At 43.1% G+C, this 20,682-nt stretch overlaps 1 protein-coding gene across 1 annotated transcript in view; it reads right to left on the reverse strand.

Moving 5' to 3' along the window:
- The window catches only part of LOC306919932 (chromodomain Y-like protein 2), a 56,780-nt gene extending 42,270 nt beyond the window's left edge, over window positions 1-14,510 (reverse strand). The window contains exon 1 of the mRNA XM_079496500.1: window positions 14,219-14,510. Coding sequence (XP_079352626.1) covers window positions 14,219-14,242 — 24 coding nt within the window. The 5' untranslated portion in view covers window positions 14,243-14,510. The remainder of the gene's footprint in view (window positions 1-14,218) is intronic.
- Window positions 14,511-20,682: the final 6,172 nt, after the last annotated feature.

The raw sequence follows: 20,682 nt of genomic DNA on the forward strand, positions 1-20,682 counted from the left end.
CAGGGGCCCCCAGAGGCCACAGGCACACCATTGCTCCAATCCGCAAAAACACTGTTCAGGCCAGGGGCCTGCCATGACATAGTCCCAGCAGGGCCCACGTTAGGAATCCACAACAATATTCTATATACAAATCCCACCCGTGTGTGAAGTGAGGGGCGCTCTTATCATCATACATCAAGGGGTTGTCTGTCAACGCTGTAGTCCCGTAACCAGAGTCAGACCTCCATTCGCATCTATGTCTTGGATGTAGCCAGAAAAAAGGCAGAAAGCTGAATCGAGAAATTCATAACAATTTACTCATTGGGAGATCTAAAGGTCAGAGGACTTTTGACAAAATGAGTTCAAAATGGCTTCAGTTCCTGAGGGATCCTCACGGCCAATTGTCCATATTGTCGAATTTCGTGAAGAACGATAGGACAGAACTGGCAAAACAATAGGGCCCTTTGGGCTTGACCTCTAATAAAATCTAAATTTAACCATAAACGCAATAATCATCACTAATAATCACTGACACTAACAGAAACAGACGGAACTCTTACACTTAGCCAAAAGAAGAAGAGAAGACTGACTGCGATGTGACACATTGTGAGCTTGTAGATCAGCTATTTTCAAATAGCCGCTGCAGCCTATATATATAGGGTTAAAGTGGTACATTTTGCTCAAGGACCCCACTTTGAGAACCACTGCACTATGCTACCCGGATGCCCCATGCAGGCCCAGGGTATCTCACAGGGTGCGTTTGTAATTGTCAAAGAGAAAGAAGGGACATCCGCACAAACATTTGCCTGATGAAGACCTAAAAGGGCCAAAACGTTGCCCCTTCTTGCCATAATATAATAAAGTAAGTCTACTACGGCAGCGGTTCCCAAAGTGGGGTCCGGGGACCCCCAGGGGTCCTTGAGGGAGTTCCAGGGGGTTCCCAGCTCAAATGGTCTGTAACTCAGAGAGTGTACAAATGGAACCAAATGGACCCTAACAGGTCCATTTGGTTCCATTTGTACACTCTCAGAGTTAAATTAACTTTGATTTTACAATATAAATTGGGGGTCTAAGAGATAGAAATGCCATTAAATGGGGGTCCTTTTAAACGGGTGAGAATCACTGCTAGAACCGTACAAATCTTCTCTTATGGGAGTCCCTGGCATGTATTTTCAAATAGGGGGTCCGCGGGCTAATTAGTGTCAATTTGGGGATCCTTGACATGAAAAGGTTTGGGAACCTCTGTACTACGGAGCTCTAAAAACAAGTGTGTGGATGTCCCTTCTTTTTCTTTGATGTTTGCCTTGATGCCTTGACGTCCAGCACCTGGCCTAAATAGTAATACAGGCAAAAGATGTAATGTGCACACAATCCTCTCTGTGATGTGTTTGTAATTGTAACATAACTATCAGTGCTGAGTGCTTCTCCTGTCATGTCTGACTGATAGTTTAGTACAAAGCAATGTTCCTTGGCATGGATCCGTTCATTCGTAATGCAAGTCTGGCTGTGTGTGTTTGCAGGGGAAACTCCTACTACTGCAACGCCATGCCACTTTGTAACATAATGGTATGAAAGCTACAACCTGTACGTTTTGTGTCCATTCCATTGACTCTCTCCATCCTCATGGAGAGAAGTAATTGCAACCATGGCATATCAGCCCAGCTAGGTTATAGCTACTTTTACTGACATCAAGGGAAGTGACAATATATAAGGTGCAGTTCAATACACTGTCAGTGTAACTGTTGCCGTCAGAGCATCACTTTGTTTCCTTTGCTTTTCCCCCTAAAACAAATTCAAGAGGAGTTTTGAGTATAGTCTTAGCCTGCTATCTTATCCTATACTATGAATGTGCAAAATCTCTGTTCGTGTCTGTCCATCTGTGGATGGACATGGAAGTCCATATATGTCTATATATATATATATATAAGACAGACAGAGACTGTAGTATATCCATATATGGGCATAAAGACTAAAAAAAGATACAGGCAGAGGCGGGTACAACGAGTACTCTAACACCATTTTACAATGGTCTGGAAGAGTAATAAGCTATAACGCTAGCCATCCATTACAGGTCAGTGTGAGATGAATGAGAGTGACAAAGCCTCACAAAGAGGAAGGTAATGAATGAGAATGGGTTGCTCACTGCACAACAAGTAGGCTATCAAGTTCTCTCTCTTTTGTGCCATCGGATTTGGGCTAAAACAACCCTTTTCCTTTTGGATAACTGATGTGTATTCATCTTCAAATATTTTCTCTTTTAATTGTTTCCCCTTTTCTCTTTTTGTCATCTCTGTCAAAGCAACGGCTGGGGGAGGGGATTATGCTTTCACTCCTGTCTGTCCATCAGTACACCATCTCTGTAGTTATGTGATCATTTATCTGTAAGATCTTTCAGATTCCATTCCGACTGGTAACTATTGCCTTTCAAGATTTGCAGGAGGGACCTGTTTTGCACAAAATTACACTAATCATGAACATCATATTTGCGCCAAATCTGAAATTCTGAATCAATTCAATTCAAAAGAGCATGAGAAAACATGCGTTTACGTTGCCAAAGCAAGTGTCAATTTCATGTTGTAGGACCTTAAATGAGAAGATGATGATGATGCATACCATCCCACAACACTCACCAGATCATTGCATTCAAGAAAGGCAGAGAGAGAGGTTTGGCCACACATGGTAGTACAAATGTTTGGCTTAGTAGAGATGTAGAAATGTCCACGGTCAACTGTCAAAGCCTCCCTATACAACACTGCAGAGTCTACAGTATATAGCATCCAGGAGCAACCAGAAAATGGTGAACAGGACACACAGTGGTGCCGTAAGTGTCAATTTCGGTTAGTGACAGATCCGCTGGAGTAGGTGCCATTCAACCTTTCTCTGAGCTACGTAAACTGACTGATTGTTTACTACATAGTCAAAGTACTTTCTTATTTCTTTTGTACGATACACATGAGATCACATCTCAATATCTAATTGTCAAATCAACTGTGAAATTGAAAATTCTATAATCCCAGTTCACATTCTTTTGGAAAATATTAATTATTTCCTATTACTATTTCCTATTACTGACTTTGATTTGTTACCTAGCCAGAGTGGTCATATTTCAGGAGAGCTGAAATGTGGGTCCTGTTAAATTGTAAATGATTAGAGTAGGATTATTGCGACCATAGGTCGCATTTCCTATGGAAACCTGCATTTCCGTGTGTCAAGTCACACCTCCATATATGGTCATGCCTCGTGACATCACACCTCCATATATGGTCACGCCTCGTGACATCACACCTCCATCTCAGCTGATCTGTTCTGACATTCCATATAGGGATGTGAATTATCGATTAATGCGTTAATAGTCAACTGATATGTTTTGATACCGATCGATTAACCGGTTAGTTGATAAGCGGCGTTTATTTATTTTTTATGTGATTATCTTAATTTCGCTCAATGTCCAACATAAACATCTACATTTTGCTAATATGCAGAAAGAATACAAAAGTCATATTATATTCCTCAATCACATTTATTTTACCATTTGTGATACAGTGCCAGGCAATGTCAATATGGCATGTTTGTATGAGGAATAAAATTCAATGAAAATTGCTTTGTCACATCACAAGCAAAACTATTAGCAGCAACCAGCAGCATGTATCCCTCTTAAGGTGGCCTTACACTAGCCGATAATCGGGCATTTTTGACGCTCGGGGGGTGCCCGACCGCTCAAAGCGCGATCGGGATCGGCCCGATCAACATCAAGAATGTTTGATATTTGCTCTGCCCCGCTCCGATTATCCTGTAGTGTGTGGTGCTATCAGATTTCAGATTGAAAATAATCGGCTAGTGTAAGGCCACCTTTAGCCTAGCCTAGCCTATGACAGTCAAGTCAACATATATGAATATGGGAAAAATGTTAACTAAAGTAACTGAAACTGACAGTAAAATTAGTAGGCCTAGCCTATGACAGTCAACTTGAAATATGGGAAAAGTAGTGTAGTGTAGTGTAATGTAAGCTCACTGGCTCCTCAGTGTAGGCTGACTTAAACAACTTCAGTTGAAAATGGAAATCCCTGAAAAATGCTGACAGGCAGCAAAACAAATAGTAGTAAGTACCCTAGAACAGGGGTTCTCAACCCGTGGGTTGCGACCCCTCGGGGGGGTCGCCAAATTATTTTGGGGGGTCCCCAAATATATCTTTTTTTCCAATTAACTGTTATTTGTTAAGTTTAATCGACCAATTTCTTAACGACGGTTAATCGAAATTCGAAATGTTGATCCTTCCCCACCCGTCCTTCCTCTTTGATGTCTCCCTTTTGACTGATACCCGTCCATTCAAACCCTAGACGCCGGGCCTGCCCCAAAGTTATTAGCGCAACCACGCCCGGCAGCCGGCGAAAACGAGAGTTCTCACACACACACACACACACACACACACACACACACACACACACACACACACACACACACACACACACACACACACACACACACACACACACACACACACACACACACACACACACACACACACACACACACACACACACACACACACACACACACACACACACACACTGTACAGAGTGCAATCAGCAAATCCCGGACAAATACCCACACACCCTTCAGGGTAACAGCGTCTTCGCCGGCGGCTACCGATAGTGGAAGAGATTGCACAGAATTTCGCAAGCCGTTTGGCTGCTTTTTTGGCATCCCAAGTTGTTGGAAGCCTCTTACAAGTAACCAAACTGTGTACGTGTCCTAGGCTGCCGAAGATAAACACAAGTAGATTGCACCTATAGCCTAGTTCAATGATGGTCTGGAGAGGAGCGGCTGGTACTTTAAATGACTTTGGTCATAAAGGCTTCCTCTAAGCTAGAATCAAAGGTGCAGACCACTTCAAGAATGAAAACTGATCTGTTCTCTTCATTGACCACAACAACATCTGGTGTGTTAGCAGAGAGATGTGCAAAAAATTCAGTATTTTCAGTACAGAGTTGAAACATGGAAGGTTTGACACAGGAATGTTTGTACATTCTCACAGACAGTGCAAAATGTTTAGATATGTCCTTTGTTATGAGATCAACAATGATGTCGTGGCGTGCTATGTAAAGCCCTTTATAAGCATAACAGCCATTCAGAATGTGTGACACATGGTTTCTGTAACAAGCCCTGTGGTGTGATGCAAGCAATGAGGTGCATGGGTGGAGGGAAACCAGAGGGAAAGGTTGAGTTTGGTGGGAAGGATCTGTAGCCTGGCTTTTACTGTAAAGGTGATAATGTCCTCATTGAGAGCAGTGTTCCTTAGAAATGAATGGGAAACAGAATGGTCTTTGATGTCTCCCTTTTGACTGATACCTGTCCATTCAAACTCTAGACGGGCCTGCCCCAAAGTTATTAGCGCAGCTGCGCCCGGCAGCCGGCGAAAACGAGAGTTCTCACAACAGCGAGCACACACACACACACACACACACACACACACACACACACACACACACACACACACACACACACACACACACACACACACACACACACACACACACACACACACACACACACACACACACACACACACACACACACACACACACGAGGAGTACAGTACCACTCACTTGAGATCGGTCTGATTTTTATCCTAAATTTGTATAGCTGTAATCCTGGGCACTACTCTCCCTCTGCCAGCCTGGGTAGAGCCTCGAACTGAGCTCATGCTTTCTTCAATGCATAAGGAGTCCAAGCCGCTTCTTATCACCTCCGGTTGGACGTAGAACGTGGAAGGAACACGTTATTCCAACCATTTCCTTTCCCATGCATCAGGCACTCCGGCTGACTAGGGGGAGGTAGTATAGAGACCAGGATTACTGCATGCATGTGTTTTGTGAGGGTACCTACTACCTAGCTACCCTAGGGGACACAGGGAGAACATGCAAACTCCATACAAGGTCCTTTCGCCAACCCCACCTAGGGGCACTATGATTTTCAAATATGGTAACAATCACAGTGGAACCTTATTGCCGAAGTCCATGAATTAATTTGTATTAGTTTGCAGTTTTAATTGACTGGTCAGTTCAACAAGTCACTCTCCAGGCATATCCAGTAAAAACTGTCTCTATGTTCCATTTGTCTTTTCTTTCTCATGCCCATCTCCCTTTTTATATCTTGCATGTCTTCCACCTGTAAGTTTATTTTACTTCCCTCTGTGGTGTGTATTGCCTGACATCATCATTTAATGCTAAAACGTATCTCAAAAGAAAAATGGACATCATACCTGATTGCTGATTCAGTAATCTAAGGCTGAATGTCAATTCATAGATAGATTAGATACATTGCTTGTTTTAATTTGAGAACTGTGATTGATAGCCTATACTTGTGATAGCCAAAAGGATCACTGATGATCATTATTTCAACGTAGTGGTGGTGGTGGTGCCGGTAACCTCTATACAGAGGTTTCAAGAAAATTAAATGCAAAATTATAATTCCACTTTCTCTTTGGTGTGTGTGTGGTGTGTAATTGGCTGAAACGTTACAAGACCAAATACTAGTTTAAGTTTGTTTCACTTCAATATTCTGTGTATTTCCGTTCCTATTAAAAGACAATAGCCTTGTTTTGCATACCAAATGTATGTTGATGAATGCCAGTCGTTCATAAATGTAATGCACATGCCTGTGTGAATCATTTGGATAGTTCAATGCCCTATTCACACCACAATGCATCAGCGTTGTGGTGACCACAACTTAAACGTGTTGGTGTTTGTTGGGGAGCACGAGTGCTACCAAGTCAAGAAATTGAGACTTACTTCAGAAGAGCAGGGGCTGCAAGAGTATACTTGTGGATGACATTTGACTAATAGCAGGGTTGTTGAAAATGGAAGCAAGGCCTTATAGTTGAAAGTAGATAGAAGTTGGCATTGGTAATTGGTGCCAGACATGAGAGGCCTGTGTTTTTACTTTTTATATGGCTTTTCGTGATTTCCAAATTTTCTACCGATTTTTCTGTCCAAGTGATTACATGTAAATAGTTTTTCATACATTGGCACTCCCCAAGTAACAGTGCTTTCTCCCTTCCTGTTCACCTTGGACTTCAACCACATCACGGATGACGACAAGGAGGAGAACAGAGCCCTGGCAGAGAGCTTTGTATATACGGTCGTGTGACAAGAATCACCTCCAGCTCTGTCGGAAATACCAAGTAGACTACCAGCAGAGCAAGAAGAGGCCTCCAAATCCCCTCACCAGTACCGCTGCCAGGCATACTGTGCGCACGCAGTGTGCGTGGGGCAACACAATGCGCCAAGCCGATCCTCATAATAATCATTCTCTCTGCCGATCCGCCGCTTAATAGCGAGCGCCCGTGCGTGTGTCCTCAAGTTGCATGCGTGATCTGCTCAGAGCTGAAGCACTGAAGATCGAAGCCCCTCTTCCCCATCCGGTCTAGCCCATTCTGGGCGGGAACCCCTTTTGGTGTTTTAAGCATTATGTTATACTTTTTGTTTTTTTAAATGTTTTGTTTTGTGGCTTTCGCCTTTATTTTATATTTTTTTCATGGAGGGACAGACAGTAGGCTGACAGGAAATGGGGAGAGAGATGGGGGGAAGACATGCAGTAAAGGCCGTCGGGATCGGGAGTCGAACCCGCGGCACACTGCCAGACTGGATTACCAGCCAAGGTGCCTGGACCACTGAGCCATGGCCGAGTGCCGCGCTACAAGCTTGTAGATCTGCTATTTTTGAAAAATGGGAAAATGTATTCTTTCAGAGCGAACGTTTTTAACTCAAATCTTAGCTTCTGGGAGGGTCCCTGGAACAACATATTTCAGATGGGGGTCGGCGGCCAATTACATATATTTTTGGGGGTCCATGGGTTTTTCAGGATTTAGAAGATTTTTTTTAAATTTCAAAAGTAGTCGCGCTGCATGAGGAAACGTGACGCTCTCGTCAGGGGGGGGGCACAATCATATAAACCACAGGCAACCAAAGAGTCAGCGGTGTCCCTGCCCCTCACCTTCAGAGAGGAGGAGGTGGAGTTGGTTTGAGGCCCTACATACAGGAAGGGACAGAGCATATTTTTCCCCTGAGGAGACTGAATGTGTGCATACTACAGTAGGCATAGCTTTATCGTGATTTGCACATTTTAGACTGCACTGTCCAAATGAAATTGATTTCAGATTAACCGCTAAAGTAGAGAGCATGGCGGAAATTCTAGTCTTGAGGATAAGTGCTTTTCAAGATATAGTGGACTTTGAGAAGTTAAAGATGACCAGAGGGGTATATTCTCTTAATTTCTATTTTAATTGGAAGGGCTTATATCTGTTTTCTTTGTTTGTCATGAACCAAACAGGAGAAAATGTGTTGCTGTTGTATGTATTGATGTGGAAAGGGTACGCAGAATAAAGCATAAGCTTATTAGCTTCAGCCTTTGTAATATAATGTATTATTGTTGTTGTCATTTTGATTTAGTACTGCTGTGTTGTATGCACATGGAGTGCATTGTTTACATGGTTGGACTAATACGGAGCCCCTAAGGGGACATTAGATAGTAGTTTTTTTTTCCAGGTGGAAAAAAAAGTTGGTGTGAAGATTATTTTTTTCAGGCAAAGAAAAAAATCACACCCGTGTGAACTGAGTGGTGCAACTCCCCTCTCCCCCCCCCCCCCCCCCCATCTCTCTCTTTCTCTCTCTCATTAGCAGGCAACAGTGCAGCACTATCTCTCTCTCTCTGTTCCTGGCACAACAGCGCCACTTTTGCCCCTACTGCTACTCATAGTCACACACATACATAGTCACATAGGTTAACACGGACATTGCTGTTCCTTGGAGTGGTTGCACCACTCAAAAAAACGGCTGTGAAGTTTGTTTTTTGTCAGGAGGAAAAACAAAATGGTGCCCCTAAGGGGACATTTCAAAGTCGCCTTTGAAATGGGGACATTTCAAAGTCGACTTTGAAATTTCAAAGTCGACTTTGAAATATCCCCTTAGGGGCAACATTTCAAAGTCGCCTTTGAAATATCCCCTTAGGGGCAACATTCCAAAATCGCCTTTGAAATATCCCCTTAGGGGCACCATTTCAAAGTCGACTTTGAACTTTCAAAGTCGACTTTGAACTTCCAAAGTCGACTTTGAAATGTCCCCTTAGGGGCACTATTTCAAAGTTGACTTTGAAATGTCCCCTTAGGGGCACCATTTTTTTCCCCTCCTGACAAAAAACAAAAAAGAAGCTTCACACCAATTTTCTTTTTCCACCTGAAAAGAAAATCTACTATCTAATGTCCCCTTAGGGGCTAATGACCAAAATAAGATTGCAAAGTGAACTGTGAGAAGAATGTGTCATGAAATATGAATCTGGATGCATTTGGAGAGACAGCGAGCTCATTTGAGACCTATGATTTATGTTCATGTTAGCCTTTTTTACAAAACAATTGGGGTGGCATTGATTATTAGGTAACTTTCGGGGCATTTCATGGTGTAACTAACATTATCATGGTTAGTTAACATTTTGATATCCCTGTACCGTAAATGTGTGTGTGTTGTGTGTGTGTGCACGCGCGTGTGTGTTACAAAAATGTGCAGTGGCGTGCATAGACATTTAGAGGGGCAGGTGCTCAAGTGAAAAAAGGGCACCTTGTGCAGCGTGTGGAACCAGCCGGTTGCCTTATATTAATAGTGTGAGATTTATAGATTTTGGGGCATAAATAATATATTAGAAGCTTTTTTTCTCAAAAGGGCACATTGCTGTCCAGAGTGCAAAGGGCAGGTGCTCTAGCACCACCTAGTGTCTATCTGTGCACGCCACTGAAAATGTGTATATTGTCCGTACTGTTGACTGTCTTTGAACTGCAGTGTCTGATGCAGTTCAAAATGATATGCCATCCAGTGCAGCAATGTATAAACATTCAAGAGTGTTACCAGATTGGTTTAGTTGTGCATGCGTTGTCTTTGCCAGCTTCCCAAATACTTCCCTTACTTCGGGGCAGCATAACATTGTGTCTATGGGGCATGTACTTTTAAATAACCATAACTTGCTCAATTTTCATCCGATTTTCAAACGGTTTGGTGTTGTTATAAACGTCAGAGACGTCCACATACTTATATGCTTTTATACGACGTTCATATTAAAAAGAAAATTAGGCAGATAAGCATCCTGAATCATAGCCACGTTGACAACGTTTGTAATAAACCAATCTGTTTGTAAATCCGTCACAATTTGAGGGAGTTATGACTGTTTTTGTTTGAGCTGCCATAGAACATACTGTACTGTAGCCCCGAGGCAAGATGGCCGCCTTGAGCCATCTAGCCTTTATATATGTCTATGGTATTGGTCGGGCCCATTGGCAGAGTATGAGTCTGGGGTCGGTCCCATTGGCAGAGAGTATGAGTCTGGGGTCAGGCCCATTGGCAGAGAGTCTGGGGTCAGGCCCATTGGCAGAGAGTATGAGTCTGGGGTCAGGCCCATTGGCAGAGAGTATGAGGAAGCTGGAGAAATCAGAAAATGACCGGGGCCAATCAGTGACTGCGTTTCAACGGCTGTCCCTACAACAGTGAAAAGCAGCCTCTGATTGGTTCATGTGTATATGGCGACGTAACATTCATGCTGCAGTACTTTCAAAACAACAATGGCTGCCCTCAACGCAACAAGTTTAAAAGTTTACACAGAAACGATAAGAATAGACTGACATATATCCGACATATCTTACTTACTCGCATATAAAAGCAGAAACTAAACAGACCTTGTTGTTTTTAGCGTGGTATCTTTCGTGCATGAGGAGCAGACTAGCGCACTGTTATGCTGATTGGCTAGATGGGTCTGTCTGTCAAGGCAACTACTAACGCCCACTTTTCATGCAGCCTATGAGCCCGACCCCAGACTCATATGCGGGGAGGAATCTTCAGTGAATCCCCGCTATGAGGCTAGCCAAGCCAGGATACTGTAGATTTGCCATACTGATATTTGGAAGCCTGGGCCATTTACATAAACATACATAAACTGACCACGAGTGGCCTAACAATATAGCAGACATGATAAAGAGCAAAGCCAAACAACTTTCCAAATACTTCCGTTTCGGCTGTTGTGTGGAGGAGAAGGTGCCATGTGTATCCTTATAGGTGCCCATGAACTGTCAACCCTGTTATATTTGTTTCCCCATGTCAAATTAATTGTAATCTGCGGATTCAAATAAAGAACTAAAATGTGTGTGTGCGTGCGCGTGCGTGTGTGTGTGTGTGTGTGTGTGTGCACGTGTGTGCATGTGCCTGTGTCACTGTTCATTCCATGTGGTGCTGAAATGCATGTTTTAGGCTACTTCCTCCAACAAGTCATGTAGGCTGGTTATTGCATGTTTATGGCAGGCCCCAGAACGGCATGGGAAACGGTAAAGCCATACCCGCCCTACCCGACTGGCCAAAGATGGAACTGCAGGTGGGCAAAATACTTGCACGAGCAAAAGAGCGCACAGCTGGGTTTAACACAGAGCACTCGTTCATGAATCGATTCAGGCGCGTTCATGGAGTTAGAATTCATGCATTTGGGCACCAATATGATCAAGAAAAATCACACGGTAATATTTAAAGTGCTCTAAACAAACATTAAAAAAGTCCATAGACTTGGCTGCTACTCTCTGTTTGTTGAACACATTCTCTCCCGTTACACTAGGCGGGATTGTGAGGCCAGTGCCAGTCAAATGCGCAAAATACCAGTAGAAGAAGAGATACTGGGCAATCCCCCCCACCCTCACCACACTACAGTGTGGCTTCACTCTAGGCAGCGGAGGACCAGCGATGGAGTTGTTTTGATCCGCGCGATGTAAGAACAGGGAATAATAACCTTCCAAACACCGGATTTTGGCTCATTTTGAGCAGAAAAAGGAGTAATAAGCGCACGTGCATGTCGGTGTGACAACAGGGATTCAACTTAATGTTATTGCTGTATACGCAACTTTACATGTTTTGCATTAACAACTGAAGTGACTATTTTGCAAACTATAAGTCCATTCTCTCACATTCACTCTCTATTTTGGTTTTTTCCTCGGTTCGGGCCATTTCTTGAGAACCACACTCAAGATACTTGAGTGTGGTTATACCACGCTCACCAAGTGTGGACCAGAGGGTTAACTATGGGAGTAGGAAGGAAAGGTGCTACATCCTCCCGGTGGGGGCTCCTCACATGCGGCTTATCAAGAAGAGCAACGCAGAAATGCGAGGGGAGCGTCAACACACACAATAACAAAATTTGGAGGAATAAAGGGGTAAATGTAATGATATTCATAAAAAATACAAATAATTATTACATGGCTTGATTGAACGCTTGATTCTGATTGGTCAGTCGCTGAATTCAGCGGTGTGTTATTTCTTGATAAAAATACCTCTCTGCTCTATAACAGATCAGCGGGGCCCAGCAGGTGCTCAGAGGGTTTGATTAGGCAGCGGCCTAATCAAACCCTCTGAGCACCTGCTGGGCCCCGCTGATTTACTGCCGTTTCCAAAATGACAGCCATGTAAACACTGTGACACACAATGTCATTTACAGCTAAACATTGCTCGCAACATTTTGTTTTAAAACATTTGAGCGAGAAATACACAAAGCAGTAGTAGTAGTATTTGATCAACTCAACTTACTTATTTTCCGACAGTGCTCCAGTCCTGCAGCTGGGCAGACGCAGCCAACGAGACACTTATGGAATACTTTTTTTGTTGTGTTTTGAGTCAAGTTATTAATTTATGTTAGGTAGCCCGTAGCTATGTAATAAGCGGGATATAATTCACCTGCAGGTGACTCCCTGTCGGTGAATTATCTCCCGACAATGACCACCTAAGCCAGATATTATCCCTTACATAATATGCCTTATTCATTTCAACAGTCAACCCTGGTGTGAGTAAGTGTCCACACACACACACGCGCACACACACACACACACACACACACACACACACACACACACACACACACACACACACACACACACACACACACACACACACACACACACACACACACACACACACACACACACACACACACACACACTTTGTGAAAATGGATATCCAGTTCCTTATCTAATCTAATTAAATATGTAAACTATTGAAAAACATCTTGTTTATCATTTACATATAAGTGCAGAATCCAGTCTGCAGCGAGGCCTACAAGCCCAGGTGACTAAAATTACTATTACTATTACTATAGTTAGTAATAGGGTTATTTTATGTTCAGTGGTACAGGGAGGATATGGGCAATATAATTGTATAATGTGTACTTTGCCTTCTTAGAAATTACATGTATGAGCCGTAACAGGCAGTGTGACTTTTATAATATAATTTCAGACTGAGGCACCTGATGGCATCCACTCAAATGAACTGCCCCCCCCCCCCCCCCCCCCCGCGCGAGCGCGCACGCACGCGCAAGCACACACACGCGCGCGCGCACACACACACACACACACACACACACACACACACACTAACCCAATTGTCACCGGCTCGGTCTTACCACGGCCAAGAACCAATGCTTGATTGCATCATTATGAAAAACTCTGCTTCCAAAGTGATGTTGCGCATGTTGCTAACGAATGTGCCCTTCCATCCATCTATCAGGGTAACTTTTACGCCCCTAAAAACTGCTGCCAGCTGAGCCATAATAAATTCACAACAATTTCTCCCAACCATAAAGTAACACAGAAAGAAACTCGGGCAGACTTGCGTTTACAAACTATATATAATGTCATCAGCCGTTTCAAAATATACACTATTTCTCATCATGACAAAATATAATTTGGCATCTAGGCCTACTGTACAACATGTATATGCGCACCTTGTGTGAGAACCATTATCATCACTTCGTCAGACTGTAGCTATTCACCCATACATGTCCGTCCGCTCAGCACACTGACTGCTGTCAGCCTGTCTGTCACTTTACCAACGACTTTCAACTCGGCTAAACCCGACAAGGAGTTCAGCTCCCTCTCTATCTCATCTACTATCTTGCCGTCGTCGGTCGTACACAATAAAGTATATTTGAAAGCGCCTACAATAAAGTGAAACGCATAAATTAACGTGCCTCGTCTGCGAGCTTGTTTGGGAAGGGTTGGTTATAGTTGGTTTCGCCTGTTAAAGGGCTTATAGGACATCGTTTTCCTGCCCGTCCGTATAGTACAGTACGCGACGACCGACCTCCCCTTCCTTTACTTCCTAATTCCATTATTCGTCAACATTACAGTAGTATTTCCTTCTATTCCCCTTGACATGGTTGTCAGCCCTACCTCATAAAGGTCTCCTGAAGCCATGGTTCTGGGGTGCGGACTGGACTCCAGCGGCGCGGCGGTTGGTCTTGTCGCCTGCCTGGTTGGGTTGGTTGGTTGGGCTTCTTTTTTTTTTTTTTTTACCCGCGACTCACTGACTCGGTGTTTCGGCGTAAAAGCCCCGATAGAGACGGCCGGGAATTATAGCGAGGAGAGCAGCCTTGTTATTCTGAGCAACCAACCAACCAAGCCGCAGTAGCAGATCAGCAGCTAGACAGTGTCAATCGAGCGCCGGCTGCTCTGCTGCGATGGATCGCTCTCTCCCACACACTTAAAACAAACAACAACCATATCGAGGCGGTGCTGTTTAGTGTTTACCCACTGCCATGCTCCAAGTGCATGGAGGAGTGAAATTAGTCGAGCTATTATGTATGTGTGGACGTAGCCTACAGTAGGCTAAATCCGAATGCACTGCAGGCGTCCTACTGTGCTGCCTGGCTGCTCTAGACTCTCTGTCGTTGTAATCCACTAAACTCTCAAGGGGATATGTCTTAACCGATGAGTGATACCATGAACTGAGAGTACTAATTCATTTCTATACCTGTCCTGTCCTGTTTATGGACATGTAGGCTACAGTAGGCTTAGGCTACAATACATGGGACTTGAGAATGCGTGGCATGATACTTATTATGTTTGACAAATAGCCCTAACACATGCTCTTTAATTAAGGTATGTGAAATACCCAGGGAGTCTCTGGACCATAGGTTAATTACCCATGTGACCATGTGTGTATCATAAATGTTGTGCTTCCAATTGTATCACTTCAATAAATACCAATCCACTAAGTAGGCCTATATATAGTTTTCAATATAGTATTAGAAATGTCATGGTTGCTGCAATTAAATAGGCTATACAGTTTTGAGATTATTCGAGTGCCTCAAGCACTTGAATCAATCAATCAATATCTATCTATCTATCTATCTATCTATCTATCTATCTATCTAGAAATCTAGAATATTTCCATAAATCATATATTGATTTATTACTTTATTCACTTGTCCATTGGCTATTTTATTCAGAATTATACAGGTTGATATAGTCTTTGCCAATGTGTCACCTTTGAATTCTGAACTTTGAACAAAAGCTTGTTAGAATACAAGTGATCTTGTGTCATGTGGAGAGAAAAGGCATATTCTGTCTCTTGAATGTACACAACCATCATTTAGTGATAATAATACATTTGTTTATGCAAGTCATCTGTCCATCAAATTGATAGATTATGAATCACTTCATTAAAAACTATGGACCAATATTGAGTTTTAGCCTAAAGCAGTGAACAGGTCTACATTTGGAGATTTGGGAAGCCGGCTGGGGAAGACGATAATCGTCACTGCACGCAATCTTACAGGCTGGAGAGGCACCTGTCAGCAAGGAGTGTTGGGCAGGAGGAGTAGGACTAAGGCTCTGCGTCCTCCCGGTGGGGGCTCCTCACTGCCACTGATATAAAAAATTGTTTAAAAAAAAATGCAGTTGCAAACAATTAGGAATAAAAAAACACAACCAAAGATTCAATTCCGGCAGAAGCACAGTTCATCTCACTTTATTTTATTAATTAACAATCAGCATCTTACCCATGCAGCTTCATCATCATTTTGTGTTGCAGATTAAGCCAAGATAATATAAATGGAACATATAGTAGTATACAACCGAATGATACAAGATGACAGACAGTGGAATGCAATACAAATAAATTGGATGCCAACATGTTTGCAGAATAATGTAAACAATATCATATCCTCAAGTAAGAGAAGAAAGTGTGCATTGTTGCCCAATTATGCCATATATTTGTCCATTCGGTAGTGGTATGCATACTATGCATCATGCACGCTGAAGTGTCAATGTGCTAAATGTATTTAGTGCAAGTATAGTGTCTATTGTGCTGTATTGTCCATGTTGTCCAATGACCTCAATCAACCTCCAATCCCTTTTCTCGGCATGTCATAACAGGGAAACATACTTCAAAAATAGCGAATGTACAATGCTCACAATGCTCACAATGCATCGCAATGCATTGTGAGCATTGTAGAGCTGCTATGTTGGCCGAAAAGATTTGGAGTATAGAGACAAAAAAGGAGGGGACCAACCCCCCAGTCATAATAGTATATATATTGTTACTTGCGCAAGCAGAGCGTGCAAGTAATGTTATCAGTCAGGTGCTACGATGCGTATGTCCCTTAGCAGCATATGATATGACGTCATATGCTGGCACGAAGCAGACCGTGCAGGTATGTTTTCCGTCATGCTACGAAGCGTATGTCCCATGACGTGATGAAGATATGTACCAATGTCCCTTAGCGGGAAATTATATGACGTCATATGCTGGCACGGGACATACGGAAGCAGACAGTGCAGGTATGTTTTCCGTCATGCTACGAAGCGTATGTCCCATGACGTGATGAAGATATGTACCAATGCAAGGGTATAATTGGTTTACGATGGTGACGTAATGATGATATGTTTCAGTGTCGGGTGGATTAAAGGGACATACGCATCAAACCACCCGAGTAACCACATTATACCACTAATCAACTCAGAAATTACATATACATACATATAGACATATACATATAGACATATGAGCATATGACGTGATGAATATATGTACCAATGCCAGGGTATAATTGGTTATCGATGGTGACGTAACGATGACATGTTTCAGTGTCGGGTGGACTAAAGGTAATGCCCCTATGTATACATGTATACATGAAAGTAATAAATCCATGAGGGCCTCCGGGGACTTACAATGTTGTTCGATATGAAGATGTGTTGGGTTTTGGTATGCAGCAGGTGGCTGTGAACATGGAAGTAGGACGCGTATGGTCCTAACTTTTCTATCTGTGGGTAGTACTTGCATGTGGAACACGCTGAAGGAGCTGAGCCTCCTCAAGAAGAACACCCTGCTGCTTGGTCTGAAAGATACTATTTATAGAAATATATCTTATCAAAGGTAGACTTTCCATGCGTAATCACCCACTGATTTATAACACTGGCAATTGAAATTAGTGCACAACTTTATACTTTATAACAACTTCATAACTTAACTTATTTTTATCATAGCACTTTTGCTTAGGGCCTGCATGCAGTTGTTTCCATATCCCCCATAATCATTAGGCCTATAGTATGCCACCCTGAACATATACTGTAAGTGTAAAGTATGTCAAATTATTCATAATAATAATAATAATAATAATAATAATATCTGGGACTTATATAGCGCTTTTCTTGATACCCAAAGATGCTTTACATGTGTGGGGGCCGGGACTTTATTAGAAAAACGAGTAAAACGAATAAAAACCAATAGAACAGTACATGTAACAAGTTAAAAACACATCAGCTATGGGAATGCTATTCTGAACAGGTGGGTTTTCAGTGCGGTTTTGAAGGTGGGGAGTGAGGGGGCATCTCGGATGTGTTTGGGGAGAGCATTCCAGAGGGTAGGGGCGGCCACAGAGAAGGGCCTGTCGCCCCAGGTTTTGAGCCTGATCTTCTTGGGGATCACAAGGTCGCTGGACCTGAGGGAGCGGGATGGGGCATGTGGCTCGAGGTGAGCGGAGAGGTAGGGGGGAGCCAGGTTGTGCAGTGACTTGTAGGTGGTGAGGAGTGCTTTGAATTCAATTCTGTGTTTAACGGGGAGCCAGTGAGGTCACGGAGGACTGGAGTGATGTGATCTCCGGAGCTGGCTGAGGTGAGCAGGCGGGCGGCTGAGTTTTGGACATATTTTAGTTTGTTGAGGGTTTTTGCGGTGTTGCCATAGAGGATGCTGTTGCAGTAGTCCAGTCGGGATGAGATGAAGGCGTGAATGAGGGTTTCGGCAGCTGAGGGTGTCAGGGAGGGGCGGAGACGGGCGATGTTTTTGAGGTGAAAGAATGCTGGTTTTGTGATGTGGTTTACGTGGGGGAGGAATGAGAGGGTAGCGTCGAAGATGACACCTAGGTTGCGGATGCTTGTGGAGGTTCTGACAAGGGAGCCGTCGATATTGAGTGAGAAGTCCTGAGTGGAGCGGGTGAGGGATCCAGGTTTTTATGTCTGAGGCAGGTGGTGAGGGTGGAGTGGGTGGCTGCGGTGATGGTTGAGGTGGAGAGGTATAATTGTGTGTCGTCAGCGTAGCAATAAAATTGAAGGCCGTGGTGGCGGAGGATCTGACTAAGGGGAAGGGTGTAAATGGTGAAAAGCAGGGGGCAGAGCACAGAGCCTTGGGGGACACCGTGAGTGACTGGGGGTAGTGGAGGAGGTTGATTCATAACATTACTGAATGATCTCTATGAGTTGGTTTATTAAAGGGAAACTTCACCCTTTTTGCAAAAAAATATATGTATATATGTATTATGTGTGTAATATGTGGTTTTAGATATTTTAGATTTTAGCAGTGAGCCCAGTGTCTCTGATGTCATGGACACAAGGCTCACTTACTTCCTGGACTACATCAAGGACTGTCTAAAGAGGACGAGACGCGAAGATCGTAAGGGCGACGCCATGTTGCTCCATGGTGCTCCATGGAAGGAAAGAAACATGCGCAGTTGAGACCAGGAAGTTGTACATGCCCACATTTGTGCATGTCCAACTTCCTGGTCTCAGTAAGACAGCCCTCCCCCTATCCACAAGGAGGAGCAGTGCACCAAAGCATTATGGGAATTGTAGTCCAGGAAGGAAGTGAGCCTAGTGTCCATGACATCAGAGACACTGGGCTCACTGCTAAAATCTAAAATATCTAAAACCACAAATTACACACATAAAGACCCCCATGAAAGTGTAAACGTCATTAACATATTTTTTTGCAAAAAGGGTGAAGTGTCCCTTTAACAAGTGTAAGACTGCATCTGCAGATTCAGTCCCATAAAGATATGTGATATGTGTTTGTGCGAATGTGTGGCTATAACCACAACCCTCCTACACAGCTCCCTGCAACTCATCTAGGCCTGCATGACAAATCTGGCTTGGTGGGCTGCTCAGGACTGTTTACCATGCTGTTGTCTGTTTCTGTTACACTGATACACTGCCACATTATATGAGCTGTTGTTGTGGTGATGAATCCTGCACTGAGGCTTGTATTGGAACTTCCCATAGTGATTATTAAGGTCAGGGGATTTGTTTGCCTTTTTGAATAGAAAGGGGAACATTGGACGTTTCCTCATGAGGTCACATACTTCCATGACCCAAATCTGTTACACAAAGAGAGACCATATACATGTGGTGCAACCAAGTGTGTTTTCTTTCTATACCTTTTCTTGACATTGAGTTGTGGAATATCTCTACCCAGGGTCGCCTAAAATGCAGCTTTGAAGAAAATGACAATAACAGGAAGTGTTGTATGAATAGATTTCAGTTGTCTGAAGACATTCCCCCCCCGGCTAGGGATGGGTGGGTGTTGATGGAGCTATGGAGATCATCCATGTTGTGAGCAAAGCCCAGTATTTGAACTGTATGGCCATAAACCAGTGTTGTTTTTGTCGACTAAAACTAAGGTGAAAAACGTTGGTCGACTACCTTTTTCCACTGACGAAAACTAAATGAAAACTAAGCTACGATGACTAAAACTAAGTTAAATGTATTGACAATTTCGTCAATAGATAGAAACAAGACTAAAATATTAGGAAGGGACTAGCGGACAAGAGATCCAGTTTCACTCGTCTGTCTGTGAAACCTCACATCCACTAGTCCTAATGGCATCAAGCTATTATCGAGCCATCGCTAATTAAACTGGCAGAACATAATCAAAATAATTGTAACATTATTTTTGGTCAGTACAGAGAATAAAAATGTAGCCTATACTTCCTCACTAATTTCAAAAGGACAAGAGACAAAGGGAAGAGGAGATGTGCCATTATGAGGCATTGACATTTCCTATCTAAATGCTACAATCTCTGGGGCTCACTGCAATCTTGTCACTGCAAGCCAGCCAGCAATACTGATTATCTGGTCTGTGTCGGCCCACGGTCCGCTTTTCTGGTATAATGACACAGAATGAGCCACTATTAGCCAAGAAAACCAAATCCCATCAGCATTAGGTTGACCCTGACCTTGATGTTATAGGGACACCACGGTTAATGTGGTTAAAAGCAGTGGTGGAAAAAGTACATTTACTCATTTATTTACTTAAGTAAAAGTATCAATAATACTGCAATGTACAATGTAGAACTACTCCGTTACAAGTAAAAGTCGGGTAATCAAAATTTAGTAAATAAAAAGTACTCCTTATGCAAAAAATGTCCCGTTTCAAGTTTTCAAATGTATAAAAACCTTTGAAAATAGCGGATCTACCAGCTCACAATGTGTCACATCGTGACGCATTGTGAGCTTGTAGATCTGCTATTTTCAAATGGTCTAATGTTTTGTATACTTAAGTACAGTAAATGTCCTTAGTTACTTTCCAACACTGGTTAAAGTCACATTAATCTTGGTGTCGCTATTTTGGGTATGTCATAGGC

The sequence above is a fragment of the Electrona antarctica genome (genome assembly GCF_951216825.1).
Source record: "Electrona antarctica genome assembly, chromosome: 3".
Classification (NCBI taxonomy): Eukaryota; Metazoa; Chordata; class Actinopteri; order Myctophiformes; family Myctophidae; genus Electrona; species Electrona antarctica.